General features: G+C 39.2%; 1 protein-coding gene across 1 annotated transcript; it reads left to right on the top strand.

The window, feature by feature from the left end:
* The first annotated feature begins 599 nt into the window (after positions 1–599).
* snx3 (sorting nexin 3) lies at positions 600–18,705 on the top strand. The gene is made up of 4 exons (XM_073493215.1): positions 600–794; positions 12,701–12,796; positions 13,171–13,295; positions 17,853–18,705. The coding sequence occupies exons 1-4, from the start codon at positions 633–635 to the stop codon at positions 17,956–17,958; spliced, it is 489 nt and encodes a 162-aa protein (XP_073349316.1). The 5' UTR covers positions 600–632; the 3' UTR covers positions 17,959–18,705.
* The last annotated feature ends 1,452 nt before the right edge of the window (positions 18,706–20,157 follow it).

Below are 20,157 nucleotides of genomic sequence, written 5' to 3'. Positions count from 1 at the left end.
AATACATTGAAATATTCCGCTTATGGCTTGCTATGTAAAGGTTTTTATTTATATCATTTATATTATTTTGAGCATTGAATCCCGACACTTCGAGAATGATGAGTGTCAGATCGAGTGGGTTTTGCATTTAGAGGCAATTAGGAGTTGCACTGAGAAGGGCGATTTGTCTGTAATATACAAATAAAACGATTAAAGTCACGCACGTCGTTAAACGCGACGAGGACCAATGTGTGCCCACTCGCGGGGTTGTAAACAAACCGAGCAGCAGGTGGCCAAGCAGTGTCAGCTGAACCTCAGCTGATCGGAAATGCAGCGCTTTGGCCTTTGAAGCTGACGACAGTGGGAGACTGAACAATACCGGAACTCGAGTGATTTGCTTTCAAAATAAAAGTTACAGTCACTTTTTTTTTATTTGTGTAAACGATAACGTCGCATGGAAACGTATCAATATGTATATGTGTGTTATTAGGTACATAAGCTTCCCGAAAATAGGGTCCATTTTTACTATATTCTTTAAAAAGCGGACACAACATACGCCAAATGCTTTATTTTGAAGGTTACCAACGGAACATACATGTTTGTATTCCAGCTAACTAAACACTATCCCTAGCTGCTAGAAGGACAGGAGAGAAATGTCTGATACCATAGCTGACACAAGAAGGCTCTTCAGCAAGCCTCAGAACTTAAATGATGCTTATGGACCACCGAGTAATTTCCTAGAGATTGACGTGAGCAACCCTGAGACCATCGGGGTTGGCAGGACCAGATATACCACGTATGAAGTCAGACTGAAGGTGAGCCTGCTGTAACAAGTGCTAATGACGTTAGCTTTTAAGCTAGCCATACCTAAGCTAAGCAACGTCTTCCCTGTAGTCAGAGAAAGTTGTGACTCCTTGACATTATGATTGTCGCAGTCATAAAGGTGCACGTTTAGTCACAGAGTCGATATTCTCATGTGTAAATGACTATCTAAGAAGAGCAAGGCGGTTAATTGCGAAACGAGTTAGCAAATGCTAGCTAGCTTGGCTAGTAACCCTCGTCAAATCTAGCTAGCACTAGTTAGCTATCTGATATTAAATTAACAAGTGAACGCTTGTTACCGATGCTAACGTTGAGATGTTTGACAGCACGTTACTTAATAAGACATGAGCTATATTTTGTAGACGATCCTAACAAGTGCAGTGACCCTGCCAATGTTTGTTCTAGCGGTAACTGTGAACTGCTGTTGCTCTGCTAGAGACGAGAATTTGTTTACATTAGCTTCAAGTGTTTTTTCCACTGTTGTGATTCCACAGATGTTTTTACCAGTTCACATAAACCATCTGTCTGCAAATAAGTAGGAGTGACATGACTTCTGTAGTAAGCTGGATAAAAGATGATCAGTCAGCTGTTCACGTTGAAAAGTCAAAGCCTTCCTGAATAGTTCAGAGTTGAACTTCAGCCACACCCCATTTTCTGACTGCAAAGAAGAGATAACAGCATTTGTCACACATAATGACCAACCTAACATGAAGGAAGGCCTGTATGATTAAATGTTCAGCTCTGTTCCTCCATGTACACATCAATTCAATTAAATTTAATGTAATTTCAGTCACATTATACTACATGCCAAGTTATATTATATAATATTACTTAGTGGGGGATGGTGGATGGTTTAAGAATAATTTACAGTAGTGTGCAGCTTTTTTGACTTGGCTGATTACTCATCAAAATCCATCCAGCGTATATTCTAGCACTGGGCCAAAGGCAAGCACAGCTCAGCAAGTCAGTTTCTCTGGAAATGTAGACAGGATGCACCGTTCTGCCTGATCCTCTCCTGTCTCGCCCACTCCCCACCGTGACACATTTCCTTCCTCCTACTCCACTTGCAGAGGAGAACAAATGCTTTTCTTCCAAGAGAATTTCCTATCATCGATGAATAAGTTGGTAGTTGTTCCGATTGCTTGTGTAAAGAAGCCTGTTGGTTATGTTAATGCTTGTTAAATGTGACCAATTTGGATATTTGCTGATATTGTTTTGAAATCATTATTGAGCAATCTGTGACGAGAGTAACGGTTAGACAACCCTCGCTATTGCAAAACCCAGATCCTGTGTCATGTGTATTTTTCCCTTACACAGACACACACACACATTCAAAATCATCAAGCTGAATCAGCTTAAAAATTAGGCTGCTTAAATCTACTTTTGAACAATGCTACTTCTGTACTTCAATGAGCGAGTACAGCAGATGATGGCCACACTAAATTGTTGGGGGAAAAATGGTCTCAAGGTTGATTTACCCAATTGTTCTGGAGCTTTTGAACATATCACACGGGTCTTCTGACGTGACTCTCCTGATAGTATGTCACAAAGGTGATTGTACAGACAGTCTGTCTAACATTGTTAATCATGGGGTAACTTTAACCATTCAGCAGTTGGAGAGCACTAACAAAGGAACCAGTTGGTTAATCAAACTCTTAATGAAGCCAGTAAAGACAAAAGCAAAAACATGTTTTCAATCAAAAAAAGACTCCAGAACCATTTTTTGCTCTTTTCATATACTGAGGCTATAGCAGCAGCTACAAAACCTCTTTATGAGTTGCTATTGTTGTTTTCAAACAAACAGTCGCTTCTCTCACTGATCGTAACACCCAAAACCCACGCCTGTAGCTTCTGATAACATCTACAGTTCAATGAGCATTTAGCAAATTCCATGTGCTGATGAAGACCGTGGGATCTTGGACTGAGATTGTATTTTTCAAGGGCTGTTTCCAAGGTCAAGAATAATACATACAATTTGATATGATATGATTTGATATTATATACCTTATTGTCCCCTCAGTGCAGTTGCATTTAGACATTTTACCAAACCACAATTGGCATTTAATGATTATACATTCCATGTATGTACTTGCAAGTGCCAATCAAAGAAACAGACACACAAAAAAATAAGAAATTGTCAAGCTTAAACTAGACCTTGTTTCAGTGCTCTTTGCCGATATGTAGCTGACACAAACATAAAGACAGTTGAATTAATTTCCTTTGAAATGGAGCCATTTTCAGGATTTGACAAATGTTTTTTGTTCGCGTGTTTAATTTTTTTATCATGCCTGCCACATGTCATTTTGCATAAATTGAGCCATGGCAGGACTCTACGTTTTAATGTTCAGGCTTTAACGAGAGTCTGAAATTGTCAGGCAGTCACTAGGCTCATCTGATTGCCTCATCTGTTATCTTTAAATTGTCATCTCAGTTGACTGACACCCCTGTAGTTAGTGGCGTGGAGTGTTTAGATTGGTGAGCAGCCCTAAAGTATTTATAGTTTCCCTTTACCTTAAAGAAATGGGCTGAGAGAAGAGAAGCCGTCTCCAGGCATTAGCGTTGAATATAAGGCTACTGTACTTGATTAGCGTGTAATAATTAGCATATGCGTGTAATCAGCATTATTGTGCACCTCATAGCCCCGTGTGACCCTGCTTTGCATAAGACCACAGAATAAGTGGCGCATCCCTCACTTCTCAACAAACGTGGTGTCAACTTTGCTTTGCTTCTCTCCTTCTCCTTTTCTTCAGCTTTCTTTAGAAGCATTTTACTCCATCTCCAGCATGTTAAGAGCGTTAGCCACAATGCCGCGGCCTGGAATGCATAGCCTACGCTTCGCCCTGTTTGTTTCAATCATACTTAGTTACTCATTACTCATTACATATTTAGAAGTGCTTTAATTTTTAATTTTTTTAAATCTAATTATGCTACACAGTTTCTGTTTATAACTCATTCCCTTGTCTCCTGTTCTCACTGCTGTCCTGCTATCCATCTGAAATCGAGAGAGCCCTTGTGGCCGCACTGAGAGACTCTGCCTAATCCCCTCATTGAGAGACGAGAAGAATGAAACAGGCCAGGGTGTGGGGGAGCTGGAGCGTTTATTCCCCATCCTTACCCCCCACCCCCCACCCATGGGAGGGCAGAAAGCCACCCCCTCACCAGTCTTCACCCTATTGCCCACTTATCCCATTTTACTCCCAGCTGTGTGCAGTCAGTCGCCAAGTTCATAGCGTGGTTATGAATTCCCTCTGATAGCTATATATAGTTGAGCGTATATACTGTAAACACCAGAATGAGGGCTTATTATTAACTGCAAAGTTGTCATTGATTCTTTTAAAATAAATGTCAGCTCATGCGTTTCGCTTGTGACTCATTGGTGGTGTGTGAATGTTTGTTTAGTGAGCTGCAAAACAAACCGTATAAAGATTGGTTTGTCGTTGGAGAAGCCGACCGGTTGCAGTGACCACGAGTGAGGTTAGGGCTGGTCACTTGTTCACAACTTGGGATGCATTTTGTGTTAAAAATCAGTGGGATCAATCTACTTCTTTCAGTCAGGCTTTTTTAAAGAGGTGGAAGCTAAGTTCATCGTGAAAGGAGGCGGATATCTCACTTTGCCTGAGCAGACTTGTAATGTCCAGTGTCGTGGTGAAACAATGGGTTTTTGTTCTCACCTAAATCCCTTCGTTTTTAAGTGTAGTTTCTGTAATGGCTTAAAGACCGCAGGAAGCTGGTAGGTTTTTATTTTCTGCCCCTGCACATGTTTTTCATGTGCCTAATGGACAGAGTTATTCTGCAGAGTCCTATCATATCACCTTAATGTTTTATTTTTTGGTTGTTCCTGGTTTGAGAGGACCCCCTCAAGCAGCATTTGTTTGGACCCTCAGCAAACAGGGGGTTGGAGTTGGGGTGTGCATGTGAGTGGGGGAGGAGGGGGTGTAGGGTATTATCAAAATTTCTTGTCTTTAGTTGGTTCCCATCTCATCCAGAGAGCACATTCAGGGGAGCGAACTTTGGGATCTCACTTTGTTTATGGATAGGAGTACATAAAAGGCCTCTTATAGCTCTGTCGCTCACTCTCACTCAGTCTTCTACCCCTCCTCTTCTCTACTCCCATAGCTTCTCCCTCTCTCTTTCTTTCTCTTTTTCCATTTGGGCAGTGGGGCGGGGGCCTTTGGTCATTAATAAAATGGGGGAGAGATGGGGAGTGGGTGTCTGTGTGGGGAGGAGGGGGGGCGCTTGTCAGGCACAGTCAAGTGTAATCCAAAGTCTACAGCATCCTCTTCGACAACTATTTTAATGGAAATAGGGAACATATTGTATCAAGGCTACCATATCCTACTTGAAATGACAGTATCAAAAGTGGGAGTTGATACTATGGCAACAAAGCAGCTTTTTGCCAGCTAGGCGAGTCGAAGAGAGGGTAGGCTGTCAGGCCGCAGGGGCCGGCAAGCGAGAGAACGAGTGTGAGAGTACATGGAGAAGCGAGAGCAAAAAGACCTATAGCCCCAACGCTTTTGTTCCCTGTCTTTTTTCCCCCCATTTTAGAATATGATGCAATGAGATGGTATTATGTTGCCATTTTTTATGCTATTATTCTGAAAGGAGAGCATATGGGAGGGGTAAGAAGGGGGCATGGGGGAGGTTTAGGATGCGCACTCTCAAACTTGACTTAATCCATCCTGCTAAAAGCTAATGCATGGTGGCCTTGAACTACTCTCTTAGGAGATGAGTGATCTTTGTCCCCCCACTCTCTCTTTCTCTGTCTCGCTGTTTTTAAGGGTTCTGCCTCTTTTCAACCCATTTTCAATGAGCCGAAGGTATTGTGTCCCAGACATTATGAATCACATGCTCTTCCTATGGAGGGTAGGTTGCACCCTGCTTACTCATAATGGAAAGCGAAGCTAGGAGGTCTACTCTGAAGGAGCCACATCTAGCTTTTTGCTCCATTTTTTTCCTTTTGCACTTGCTTTTAACATCACCATTAATTCCTTATTTGTATGTTTATTTGCTTTTTTCCAAGTTTGGACATTTCATATTTGTCCATTTTTGCTAACTTTAGTTTCTTTCACCATACAGTCCTTCCTCTCTTATCTTTTATTCTGTCCCTTAGAAGGTGAGAGGGGCAAAGTGTGCCTTTTTAGACAATTAATGAAATGCTAAGACCCAGCTGGGTGTGGGCTGGTCCCATGTCCCAATCATTGCAGGGGCCAGTAAGTTGAGACACCCGGGCCCTAACCTCTAACCAGCCGTGAAGAGAACAGAGGCCAGGGGAAACCTGATCTTTGACTCGTAGAGCTCTCACGCACCGCCTCTTTCTGTGTGTGTGTGTGAGAGAGAGAGCGAAGGAGTGAGTGAGACCTCTCATTTTTCAGTTCTGTCATTTTCGTTCCTCCCCTTGTCCTGCAAGGCCAATCTCTTAATCACAGGGTTTGAGAGGGCGAGAGGATTGAAAGGCCAGGTGACTTTCTTTCCTTACACTCTCACTGCTGGCTTCATTGTGTGCAGATGAGTGGCCCAAGGTTTGGCTGTGTGTACACAAACAGGGCTATTATATTTACATTGTCAACTGTGTGACTGGTCAAATCTTTCTACTTAACACCTGTGCATGCTTACTTCGTGTACGTCAGTGTGAGTGCTTGCGCGTGGTTAAGTGTTTTCTGTGTGCACATGATGGGATTAGAGTCACGGCGGTGGCAGATTACCTGTAACTGTGATCTGTTGTGGTGGGGGATTAACTTTGCGGCGCTCCATGCTGTGAGGTAACATGACGCAGCAGGGACAGACCACGGTGAGAGGAGAGTGGAGTTAATGCTAGAGCACTGGGGTGATAAAGCTAAGATAATCCACTTCTCCTGTGACCTGAGAATAGAGGAGGAGTGAGGGGCTCATTGACGACTTCACCTGGGGAGAACTTAAAATAAGTGGGAGAAGGAAGTTTTCAGGGCTGGAGAGTCGTGTTAACACGCAGTGGGAAAGAGGGGAGTGGCAGTGAGTTTACAGGCACCTATTTGATTTTAACCAGAGAAAGGAAATACTGTCCTCTTAAACATCTTATTTCACCAGCGTTAAGGCTTTAATGACAGGAAACGTGACCTTATTAAAAAGAGCTGCTGTAGTAGTCGGCAATCATATGAATTATCTTTCGCATGTCCACAGCCAAGTCTGGTTTCTGTTTGTGCTCTACTTCTGTGCATGCACCACAAAGGTCAGAGAAAGAACTGGAGAGAAAATGGTTTGTTTGCTTGGATAAAGAGCTGCGAGGACAGTGTTGGTGAATAAACAAAACGGGTGTCATGGGGTGAGCGTGAAACAGCTTTCATGTTGCAGCTAATACTGAAGTTAGGGCCTAATTAGGATGACATAATTAATAGCTGTTAAATCACAAAGCAAAATCAGAAAATAAATGCTAAAAGTACAGGATAAAAAAAACTATCTCTCTCTCTCTCACACACTCTACTTTCTGTCTCACCAAGTTTTCTCCACGTCTTTCCTGAAAAGAGCAGTTGAAGATATGGCTGTCTCAGCAGTTTTGGCTGCATTATCATCAGCATTTCTCCGGCAGATGTCCTTGTAACTTGATTGACACATCAGCTTCTTGTTGGGGTTGTAGAGAAGTCCCTCGGTCTCCTCATCATTCAACTTGTAAGCTGTAGATCCACTATAATCTTGGCTGCAAATATTATTTTCATTATCAAGTAATCTGACAATTAATTTCACTCTTTAATTGTTGAAGGCTTTCAAATTGAAAAATATGAAAAATGCTCATCACAATTTCCCAAAGCTCCTTCAAATTGCTTATTTTCTCCTACAGACAGAACAAGAGCCAAAGACTCTTTATTTACTCACTTACATGACGAAGAAAAGCAGCACATCCTCACTTTTAAAATACTGGTACCAGCAAATACATGACCTTTTTGATTAAAAATAAAGGTAAGGAAAAAATGTCAGCCTTCATCGAGAAAATGGCCTGGTGAAGGTTGTAGTTTTCAAACCTAATCAAACTTTAGCCGATTGCAAGTGAAGTGAACAGCGTGTTTTTATCTCTAATTTTGTCCTTCTCCAATGCCCCTGTTGATCCACGGGTTTGCTTGAAAATGACGAATCGATTAAATTGATTTCAAAATAGTTCGGAACTTACTTTCCACTTATGTTCTTCAACTATTTGATTAATTGGCTAACCATTGCAGCTCTACTCTGATCCTCTCATAAAGTGGTATTTCAAGTCTGGCTATAGTCTACAGGGCTTTTCAAATTTGAGAAAAAATATAAATTTAGATCATGATTTTATATTTTTGGTCAGACCCCCCTATAAAATAGTGTTGTTTGGTAAAGATACTTGCAAATACCAAACCAGTTTTAGAATTATTAGGATATCCCTGATCCTGTCTGGAAGCAATAATATGACACAATGCCGTAACAAATAGGACATGACACACAATTCAATCTTATCTTTAAATTGCTCACTTGACCAGATATTCTGTGTCAAAGTTGGTAGTGACCAAGGAAATAGATCACACTTCGCCCTGATTTTCAGACAGGAATCAGTTGTTATGTCACATGCATTTGTATATTGCACTGGTTGCTATATATCCTGCTGGTCTAATAACTACATGTGTGAAATCATATATGTTACCAAATATGTTTTAGTAGGAAGCGGGAACTTTTATTGTGAAGCCTCAGGAAGTGGCGTTGGTTGGGGTGTTTGTGGTGAACATGGTGGATGAAAATAAAGCAGTTGTGGGAGAACTTTAAATGATTGTTTTCTTGTTGTGTAACATCAGTATCTTGAAATATGAATTTAGCATGATAGCACTCGTGCTACTGAAAACTAATCACAATATTATAGTCACCAAAAATGTCCCTACATTTTTCTAATTTTATACCTTCTATTGGATCCTTCTGGACATAAAATATCAAACAACTTCTAAATTCAGATTAGTGTGAAAGTGGTTACAATCCATCTAAACACCTTATAAGTATCTTATAAGATACTGCTGGAAAAAAATAACCTAAATAGGGAGTATAGGGGTTAAACCTATTCCTAATGATATTATAGGGTATTATATTATAGGTGGACAAATGTCACAACAGCATAAAACAGTTCAACAGGAACTCAGAACATTATAACATTCATGAATTTATTTAGGTGTAGTTTAACTTGTAACTAAGTGTGTATACTATGAGATATACCTGGATTCTCTTCCAATAATTTCCCTCGTAGGTAACATTTTATTTTTTTACAGTCACACATTGAATCAGTGGGTATTAGAAAGATTTGTTTCAAATTGGTTTGCTTTCCCACCAAATCTAGGCAGGATCTATAATTTTTTTAAGGCTGAAAAGAGTAGAGTGCAAAGAGGGAAGAACACAAATGCCTGCATTTTTCCTGTTGAAACCGTGCAAGAGGAGTCTCAAGGGCAGAAAATCTGACTTATTATCGCAGAGCAAGGGAAATAAAGAAGGAAAAAGACTGAAAAGGAGAGACCATGAGAGCGAAAAGACCACTCCTGCTCTCCCTCCTCTTCAATTAGTCCTGCACAGACCTGATGAAGCTCCCAACCTCTCCAGTTTTTCTGCTCTTCCTTTATGACCACGCACACCCACTCCTTTCTCTTTTGTTCAGCCATTTACTCAGCCTTCTAGTTAACTCTGCATCCCCACTACTGCACACAGTCACAGTCGCCTGCTCATCGATCAGTCTGCTGCTCACGCTGTATTCATGCTGCACCTACTTGCTCAATTGCTTTGCTCTTGTGATTCCTTCTTCCATGAATTCTGACCTTCTGTGAATGGGGCCTGCCAATGAAATGCTCATTCACTCCCTCCTTGTTTGTACATTGTCATGGGATGGCCATGTGCTGTCAGGACTAGTGAAGAGGTTTGGCATTGTGCTATAATGTGCTGTTTGCTCAATGTTCTCTGTCAATGTCGAAACATCTCCCGTTTTAATATGAAATTCACTCTCAAGTACTTGTCAACAGCAACTTAGAATTACACACATCTGTGCATTGGCGTACACAAACGCACACAAAAAAAAATGCAATATATAAATGCAATAGACCTTGGTGAGCAAAACATAAGTGAACTTTTTGCCTGGAGGCCAGTTTCAATTGTTCTATTCAGGATGGTTTAATTTGAAGGAGTCTTTTTTTTTTTTGTTCTTTCTCCTCCTCTTTTCCTTCAATAAAGTCAGCGTAGATAACACAAGGCTATTTCCAAAATCAATGCAATAAAACCTTTCACTTTGTCTTTTTCTTGGAGTTGGCACAGTCTCTACCGCTTTCTAGTGATAATTTTTTGCTATACCATTCCCTACGGAAGTGTAGCCTCTGACTGCCTGGCAGTTGTCTGTTAAAAATGGTTTCTAATCAACCTTTTAAGTAGGGTTTTAAATCTTTTAAATGAGGTAACTATAGCTACGGAAGCCCTAAAGGGCCATGCATTCATACATTTTATTTCCTCCGTTTTCCCGTGATAACGAGTTAATTTCATTTGTTTTTTCGAGATCTCGAGTTATTATCTCGAAATAACAACTGCCGTTTTCCCGAGATAACGAGATAATTTTCTCGAGATCTCGAGATAACGAAACTTTGTTTTCCCGAGATAACGATATAATTAATTCGAGATCTCGAGATAATGACTGTGATGTGATAGGCCTGAGATTATGGAGACACCCGGGACCTCGTAGCTGGTCAGCTATGTAGTTAACGACGACATCAGGCTCACTTAGATTGCGCTGCCGATATAGCTGAAGCCTTGCTAACCGTCTTTTTAGATTACGCACACTAATGTGTATATTATCTGTAATAGCAAGGCATAATGCTATTTCAGCCTGTGTCAGCCCTTGATTGAAAAGATATGTGACGCGGTGATCGATATGCTCCTGCTCCTCTGACATTGCTACACTGAATGATGTTTCCTGCAATGATTTAATATACTACACTATCGTTTTGTTTTCTCAAGATCTCGATTAATCGTTATCTCGGGAAAACGGCAGTTGTTATTTCGAGATAATAACTCGAGATCTCGAGAAAACAAATGAAATTAACTCGTTATCACGGGAAAACGGAGGAAATAAAATGTATGAATGCATGGCCCTTTAGGGCTTCTGTATATAGCAACAAGACTAGGTCAATACTTGTATTAGCTGGACTGTGGACATGGAGTTTTTTTGTTCTTAAAGTGTATCGAAGGACCACATGACATGGTTAAGCTACTTTTGAGTAAAACAAATGTAAATGCAGTTGCAAGAAAAATACCTCCCACTTATACCTTAAGTTTTGTTGATGTTTCATATGTAAGAGAACTTATTTTAACTATTCTAATTGTATGTTAACACCCCCTGCTCTTTCATTTGTTAATATCTGCAGATGCCTCTAGTTTTTCTGTGACTCTGTATTGATTTTTTTTTTTGGTAAGCTCTCCTTCACTCCTCTCAGTGCATGGAGAGCTATTTTGTCACCTACTCTGCTCTATGCTGGACTGTTAAAATACCTAACCATCGTCTTCGCTTGTCGCAGCAGCAGGTTTTATGTTGTTTTTCCAGTTTCATGGTGAATATCAGGAATTGTACTGTATGATGCACCATTGCACTGTGACACATTAGCGGGGTATGAACTGGTTATTGATTTGTCGTTAAGTAGGTGTGTGTTGTGTGTGTGTGTGTGTGGACCCAGTGGGTCATGAAACACTGCTACTGAAAAAATGTTAGTTATGCGACCAGACTCCATATTCTTGGAGTATGGTAAAAGCAATCTAAGCTGTATGCTCCACCGGTTCCTTTAACTCGCTGAAGAGAAAGCTGTTTTTGGGAAGTGATTGTTATTCTCAACGAGATATCGCTGCAGCATTTCTCTGAAATGTCAGGAGGCGAACAAACAAACATTTCTATGAGGCGTACATGGCGATGTGCACTGCCCACAGCTCCTCAATACCTGGGGTCAAGTCCAGCGTGAGCATGGTATGAACCCACCAAAGGTTGAATCCAAATGTGTGGACTTCACAGCTCTTGCAGATTTTGTGGGTCCATTCCGGGGGCTGTCCAAACACCCAGTTCATCCATTCCAAAATGGACCTGAAGTGGACTTCCAGAGAGTCAGCTTGGAGTGCAGACTTCACCCGACTTCAGTGATTGGATTTTCCACAACTGCCTAAAAAGCTAATCGTCACCATTAATTAGCTGGGAACAATTGTTGTTTTGATGAAAACAGAAAGACGTAAACAATGTTAATTTTCTGTCGATTGACAAATCAATTATTTGTTCGAGCTCTAAAGGGAAGTATCACTTGTTATTTATTATGTCGGCACACTCTGTTGTGCATTGTCACTTACATAAAGTAGCCATCATGTGTCAAGAGAAGATCACAATGAAGTTTGGCAAGAAAAACCCTACACAACATACATAAAGTTAGTCAATTAATTGATTAGTTAATGAACAAAAAATAATCAATTGATTTGATGGTTTCAGTAACTTCTTGCGCAAACATTTTCTGGTTCTGGTTACTCAAATGTGTTTGCTGCACTTCTTCCTGTTTATATTGTTGTTAATTAAATGAATTTGGGTTTTAGAGTGTCGGCCAGACAAATAAGCCATTAGAAGACATCAGCGTTAGCTTTTTTGAATTGTGACAGGCGCTTCTTAATATTTCTGAAACAATTAATGAAAATAATAATAGCTAGATAAATCAATAATGAAAATAAAAAATAGCTGCAGCCCTGCATACACGACAGTGGATAAAAAAAAAACATGCACACACTATCTCAGTCATGTATTGATTTCTCTTCTCTCTCTCTTCCATTTGTGTAACCACTGCGAGGGCTCAAGGAAAACACTCCAGCAAACAAGACAACAAATAACCCCTGTAACCGTATTAGTGTTTCTTTGTGTGTTTGCCCACAGACCAACCTACCCATCTTCAAGCTGAAGGAATCTTCGGTACGGAGGCGATACAGTGACTTTGAGTGGCTCAGAGCGGAGCTGGAGAGGGAGAGCAAGGTGAGCCATTGAGGTGAACTCAACATGGAAGTTCATGAGTACTTGGCTTATCAAATCAGCAGACAGCATTGTACACATCCGCAATGTTTTTTGATATGAGAGAAAATTGCCAAAAAATCTTTTAAACCTTTGCAAGTGAAGTTGTCTCTGTTCTTTATACTATCTGGTTGTTGGCCTCAGAAATTACATTTTTTTAACATATATGCATACATAACACAACAAACATACATGTTTTGACCGGATCACAGTGTACACAATCACTACAGGATCATGAGCTGTCATTTAAAAAATGTTTGACTCTGTTGGATATAAGCAACAGCAACAACTAATTATTGAGCTATTAATGCATTTCTGTGGCTACTGTTTTATCTCAGGTGGTCGTCCCACCTCTCCCAGGAAAAGCTCTTATCCGGCAGCTTCCGTTTCGAGGGGATGATGGGATATTTGATGACTCCTTCATCGAGGAGCGGCGACAGGGCCTGGAGCAGTTTCTCAACAAGTAAGCTTTTCCACATCATCTTCGTCTTGTTCTGTTCTTCTCCTACTTTGCTGTGGGGTCGAAACAATTTATTCTTTACAGTTTGTTTCCCATTTGCTGCTACTGCCTTGGTGTGGTATTATTTTCACTCTTGGGAACAATGAAACACTTTGTGCAAAAAAGTAGAGTCAACTTTTTCACTTCTCTTCATATTGTTAACAAACCGAGCCCGCAGAGACAGGCATGTCCTTTTTCTCACTATCCTTCTTAATTCTCTTTTATAATTACCTTCGCAAAGGACAAGAACAACCAAGAGGACTCAAGTGCGCACCCCCACAACATAATTTTTCCCACATTTGTTTTATTGTTGATGTGTAATTTATGATAATTGCAGCTCAAATTACAGCGCGTGGTTCTGTGGGATGGTGTGTGCACCTCTGCTTATTTTTGATCCAGCGTGTCCCCGTTTTCAGCTGCCGAACAATAAAAGTTACAGTGTGATTGTAATTATTTGCTTTGATTGCAGACTTGGCCATTATCTTTGTTTCATGTGCAAATGCATAAATGTTTCCTGTTGGAATATTAAGTGAGCAAAGACAGTCGAGAAAATTAAAATCCATAAATATGTTTTTTTTTAAAAAGAAGTTGAGAATGTGTTGGTAATTAAGATTTTTTTCTCTCCTCGTTGCTTCCTGTGAAGGAAACACTGCTGTTGATCATATCATTGTTCAGACTTAATACTTGGCAATGTGGCTGGCAGCATTGTTTAATCTGTGATTGAGAGCATTGTGAAGAGGAAATCTTTTGGAATGGTAAACATGATTGTCGCTGTGAAACAAGTGAGAAGGAGGAGAGGAGATAATCATCACTTTTTGATTAGGCTAGTCAAACGTAATTCATGCTTCAGGTAAAAAAGGACTTACATCCCCACTTGAAAAAGCAAGCAGGGCCTTGAGATTTTAACATCCTTCCGTTGCACCTTGTCCTCAATGTCAACAATTCCAAAAAACCTATTAAAAGGGTTTGTTGGGGGCATGCTTGATCTCTTCAGCGATTGCCCTGTTTGATCTGTGAGTGCCTCTCGTGGACAGCTTAATTTGTTCAAAATATTTTCCTGTTAGAGGTTAACATTCATGCATACATACATTGTAATCATGTTGATCGGGTCTGAAAAATGTAGCGTTTTTGTAAAATGAGATGTTTGAGGGTCTCAGGTGCGCTGGCTCTTTCTCGTTAAGCTCTTATGCGTCATCTAAAGGGACATTTGGGGAAGCCTGATGTCAAAGTGGCTTTAATGGAGGTAAACACAGTCCCAAGTAAAGCTTCATTGGTGACACATTTATAATAACTATCGTTGGTAAAAGATGAATTTATAGTTGTAGTTGGTTTTTAGTTATAAATGGTAAGCTTATAGTTAATTAAACTATAGTCGATAGTTTTTTTACTGTTAACAAACAATGAAATGCTTTATAAACCATTATTTAAGCAATTGTAAAGGTTTGTAAGCATCAGTTCCAACTTCATAATGTTCCATCCAAATAATGTTTATAGATTAACTACATAGTATTTATTAGGGCCAGACGAAAAAATAAAATTGCAATATTTTTAGGCTACATTGCGATACAAGCTGTTAGGGGCCAATCCGATATGGGTTTTTCAGGGCTGATACCGATACGGATTGTGAGGAATCAAAGAGACTGAGAACTGATATTTGGGGCCGGTATTAATTTGCAGTAGAAATGAAACTCATTGTGTCAAAATTTTGAACAACCAGTAAAGAAATAAACCTAATGCAATTTACTTAAGTATTGTTCTTAAGTACAATTTTCAGGTACTGTACTTGAGTACTTCGATGTTCTGCTACTTTTGTCTCCACTACATTTATTTGATACATTTAGTTACTAGTTACTTTGCAGATTCTGATTATTCAGTGTTTGTATGTGTTCTGATGTTGCGTCACAGCCGAAGTAGCACATTTTAAAATTAGTTTATTTTATCGGCAATCTGACAGAAAAATCATCGATACCGATAATTGGAAAAATGCTGAATATCGGCTCCATAATCAGCCAGGGCCCAGAATGGCTCTACCACTACATGATACATTTATCAATATTTTGAATTTCCTCAAAAATGCTAGGACTGGGCGCCAAAATATGAATATGAAAATAAATATTAAAGTGAAACTCTCGTTAGCAGTAGCAGTAGCCGTCCTGCCAGTCGAGATGCGTCGATCCCCGAGTGCGGCGTAACATGGAGGAGAAAGCTCCATGTTACACCGGGGATCGGGGATCGACGCTTCTCGACTGGCAGTACGGCGACGAGCGGAGGAAGCTACTGCTAACGTGAGTTGTTCAAAAACCTTCTTTTTAGCAAACTTTGTGTACACAAATGATGTTCTCAATGCTCGTGTTCATGTGTAGAGACCCTGGTGATGCTATGAACAAAGTTTCATGTTGTGTCGAGTCTTCTTAATGTTTTAAAAATAGCGATTTTGATGCTACCGTAAAGTTGCCCCTGCACACCATTGAAAATGAGTTTGACCCGGAAACGAAACTACGGTGAATCTTAAAGGTGGCTTTTACATCGTAATTATGCTTTTACATGAAGGTTTGACTCAAATACATTCACAAAAAAAGCCTAGGTTGCATTTTGGGGAGAGTTTCACTTTAAATATGACATTTTTGACCAAATACCTTAATATTGATATTGCCGGCGATATCATAGGGATGACTTTTGGTACTTCAACAAAATATTAACACAAAGGGAGTATTGATCAATAATCATCAGTAATGTGGATATAATGTCTAAGTGGGTAAATAAGTATTAGAACAAGTAAAACAGAAGTTTAAAAATTTCAGAATTTTATGTCACTTCACTGTACTGCAGCCTTTAAAACCAGGAAAAGACAACAATTATGCCATGTTAGGATAAACAATATCCAAAATCTAAAAAGCTGACCATTTATTGAATGGTAAGCTTATAATGATTACAGTGATATATAGTAAGGTTTATGGTGGCTTGTGTTACCGATAGATTTAAGTAACTCATATCAGGATATAAGTATAGATGTTCTCACAGTACCTCCAAAGTGTTCAAATAGTATTGGAGTTGTCACTGTCAAAAAGTTGTAGGAGACGCATCATTTACTAGCTGTTGAAGCTCCTAGAGAATGCGCCCGGGAGTCTTTTATTCTGCTGATGAGTTTTAATTGACACTTCTTTCCTTTTTATGGCTTGGCGGTGAGAGAGAAAATATTCCTACTACTAGTTCGTCAAAGAGATTATGAACATAACCACACGTGTTTTAAGTGAGTCAGTCACTTTATATGATCAAAATGTCAATAAACTTCTTCATGAGGGACGATTACAATTTGATTCCTGATTATTGTAACTATTTGAAGAGATTGTTAAAACCTAGTTTCTGGGTGTCCTTACAGTCCAGCAGTTGAGCTGAAAAGAACCCGACCAAAACTTTTTGTCCGATACCCGATTTTAGGGAGTAAAAATTCTGATATTGAAATTTCAGCTGATATACAAACACAGTTTTTGTAACTATCTCCCAAATGTGGTTATCAAACACTTTTTATAAAGATGTCCGGGGAGACGGGAGATGACAGGGACCTTTTTGCATATCTACTGTGTCTTTAGAGTTTGTCGTGTCCTGGAAAAATAATTCAACTCATAACAGCTGAGTAGGTATACTTAAAATCCATACATCATTTTCATTTAGCGCTTTATGCTAAATATAGAGAGGTGACAGGAAATGAGAGGAGACCGACAGGACATGTAGCAAAGGTCCCCATTGGTACATGGTCGGGGGTTTTAACCCTGAGGCTAACGAGATGCCGCAAGCCCTTTATTTTTGAGTGTGCTCTTGATGGCTGCTGTTCTCCCACAATGCTTTGCCCAAAGGAAATGTAGGAAATTAATGAAATGTTATTATAGATGTAAATTAAATTGTGGATGTTGGTGAAACATCACCAGGAACCTCTCAGAAAATAAGAATAACTACGTTTGTATAAAATACATTAATTCCCAGAATTTTAATTAATGTCTGAGTATTATCTCGTTTTTTTCATAGAAAACACTAAGTATGTTAACGTATTGTATAATAACTGCAAACGATATGCTGCAACAATAAGTATAAAGTACATACTGTTAAAAAATAGTTTTTAGCTTGGAATTAGGACAGAAAAACAAAAAAATATCTTCAAAATAGGTTGCAGTTTTTATCTTTTTAAGGGCCTGAGGAGCAAAAAGTATCATATTTCGAAGACTTTGCATCAGAGCAACATGTTATGCAGATAGATGCATTTATAGTGTTATGGAGGACTGAAACATTAGAAGAGCAAGGGATTAAATATTTTACCATAAACCTGTATGATGTCACTTTTGTTTTCTTTCCATTTCTTCCGATGATGATTCTATGAAATGATCCCTAAACCTGTTTTTTTTTACAATTTGGTTATTATTGCTAAATCTTTCCCAGATTTCTCTGCCTGTTCTCCATGTCGTCACGCCTTGTCTCTGTTCAAATCACTAAAGTTACAGCCTGCTTTTTTGTTCTTGTGTGTTTCAGAGTGGCCGGTCACCCTCTAGCTCAGAACGAACGATGCCTGCACATGTTTCTACAGGACGAGTCTGTGGACAAGAGCTACACCCCATCCAAAATCAGACAAGCCTGAATAAAAATTAAAAAAAAGATGGCTCTGCTTGGCCTGGTCTGGCTCGGTCCAGCTCGGCCCGACAACCCAAAGCTCTCTTCACTGTTCCAGGTTTCTCTCAGACAATAAACATTTCAATGAAAACTTCCCCTCCCCCCCACCCCCAAAGTTAATATTGTTCACCTCCTCTTTTAGTTTAGTGATCGGTGTTTGTTTTCACCTTCTAATTGGAGTCAAGAATGTTCGACACATAACTGTGGTTGAAAGTAATTTATAGTAATTTCTCTTTATGTCTGGAAATGCCACTAACATGGATATATTATGTATTTATCATTTAGCTATGTCTTGAATATATTCATTTATATAGTAACATTGAATGAGCGTTCTATGTATGCAAAGCTCTCGTAAGTACACCCACAGCCTTTCCCATCATATATATCCAGTACTGGCATGTTGCTCACCATACCTAGCAACTTAACACACACACACACATATACACACACACACACACACACACGTGCACATATATTTGATGGGCCTTGACTTTCCAATCACACTTAGTTGATCCTGTCTTCAAAAGGAAAGCACGTGTGTGTGTATATCAACCAGCACCTGCCCAGTTATCACCATGATTTTCTAGCAAGAAAGAAGTAATTTACACAGAGGGAACTGCAGTATTTCTACTGGCTATATGCATTTTGAGATTTGTATACTGCTGTGCCATTTTTGTTTATTTTGAAGATTTTCCAATAAAATAGGTGAAATGTCTCCACGCATAATTGTTTTTGTTGATTGGGACTGTTCTCCACACACTCCACATGGACAGTCAGTGACTGCAAGCTGCTATCCTAAATGTGTGAATACTTTTATTATTCAGTAATCAGTCTTGTGGCAGCTTAATTAATGAATGGTAAATTTATAGTTAATTAACCTGTAGTTAATAGTTATTTATCTTTTAGCAAACAATGAAATGTTAATTAAGTGACTGTTTATTGTAAAGTTGCAACTGATGTTTATAAAACTTTGTAAATGTTTAATAAATACTGTGCAGTTAATTTATAAACATTGGATGGCCATTATAAAGGTTGGTTAATAAACTAAGGTTTATAAAACTATAAAATAGTTGCTTAAGAAAGGCATTCCATTGTTTGTTGACTGTGAAATAACTTTGAAAAAGGTTAGGCCTATGGCTTTATTGAGACTTTATTAAAACCTTTTTATTCAGCGCGACCTCTAAAAGAAAAACTGTAACACGGTGCAAACGCATGCTTAAATAGTGATTCATTACATAACACATACATTAATTATAACTAATGTATGACTTTTGATCAGTTAATGTATGAATTTACTCAAGCTGTATCATGATGATCAAGTCTCTGAGTTTATGTGAGTAATCAACACTTAATGGGCCGCCAAGAAATTATTAAGTCTTATTATTTTACAGTGACAGGCCACTTTTTTAGGCAACCTGCACACTGTAATGTCATCCAATACGACAGCTCCACCATGAATTCTGTCTATACAGAGATAATGTTCAGTTTTGATTTCCCCTTGAGGAATTAAAATACCTTCATGTTTGTTATTTAGGTTCAAGTTTGAAGTGGTGTTTACAGCTGTTTCCCGTAGGGCTGTCACAATATCAAATTTTTACTTTTCTTTACTGTGTGATTTGTTTTTTGGCCAATATATTACGTTCAAAAATACGAGTGAGGGAAGGTGTGGAGAGAGTCTGTAATCGTACAAAAAGATTACAATTACACTTAACAAAGAGTGAAAAGGCCGCCAGATTAACTAAAAACAAAAGATCCACGAGGCCTAACAATTGTGCTGGATTATAACAAGATATCAATATTCAATTTGTTAATGTCACGGTTATCGTCAATATCGTGACACCTCTAGTAGAGCATTAGGAACACCTTTCTTTATAATGCACTCCAGTGAAACACCAATTTATGGCAGAGCATTTGTGTTGGATTGCTTTATATTGTACAGGTATACCTAAAGAAGTGGCCGCTGGGTATGGTGCCTAAATACGAGCAACTGACCGTGAGTCCAGTTACATAGAAAAAGGCATTTTATATCCATGCATTTAATTAGCCTCTCAGTAGCCGTGTTTCCATAAAACATTTGTATGCACGTTTTGAAGAATGTTGAATCAGAAATGTTATGGAAATGGCAAAATTAGAAAAATGTCCCCATATTAGCAAAAAAGTTTGTTCG

Source organism: Pagrus major, chromosome 22, assembly GCF_040436345.1.
Source record: "Pagrus major chromosome 22, Pma_NU_1.0".
In the NCBI taxonomy this organism is placed as follows: Eukaryota; Metazoa; Chordata; class Actinopteri; order Spariformes; family Sparidae; genus Pagrus; species Pagrus major.
Note: the sequence above shows the minus strand (reverse complement) of the source record. Positions and strands in the feature narration are given on the sequence as shown.

Excerpts from the sequence above, each read along its gene's own strand:
- snx3 (XM_073493215.1), top strand. The coding sequence starts at position 633 with ATGTCTGATACCATAGCTGACACAAGAAGGCTCTTCAGCAAGCCTCAG. Across the intron at positions 795-12,700 it reads CGTATGAAGTCAGACTGAAG|ACCAACCTACCCATCTTCAA; the intron begins GTGAGCCTGCTG and ends GTTTGCCCACAG. Across the intron at positions 12,797-13,170 it reads AGCTGGAGAGGGAGAGCAAG|GTGGTCGTCCCACCTCTCCC; the intron begins GTGAGCCATTGA and ends GTTTTATCTCAG.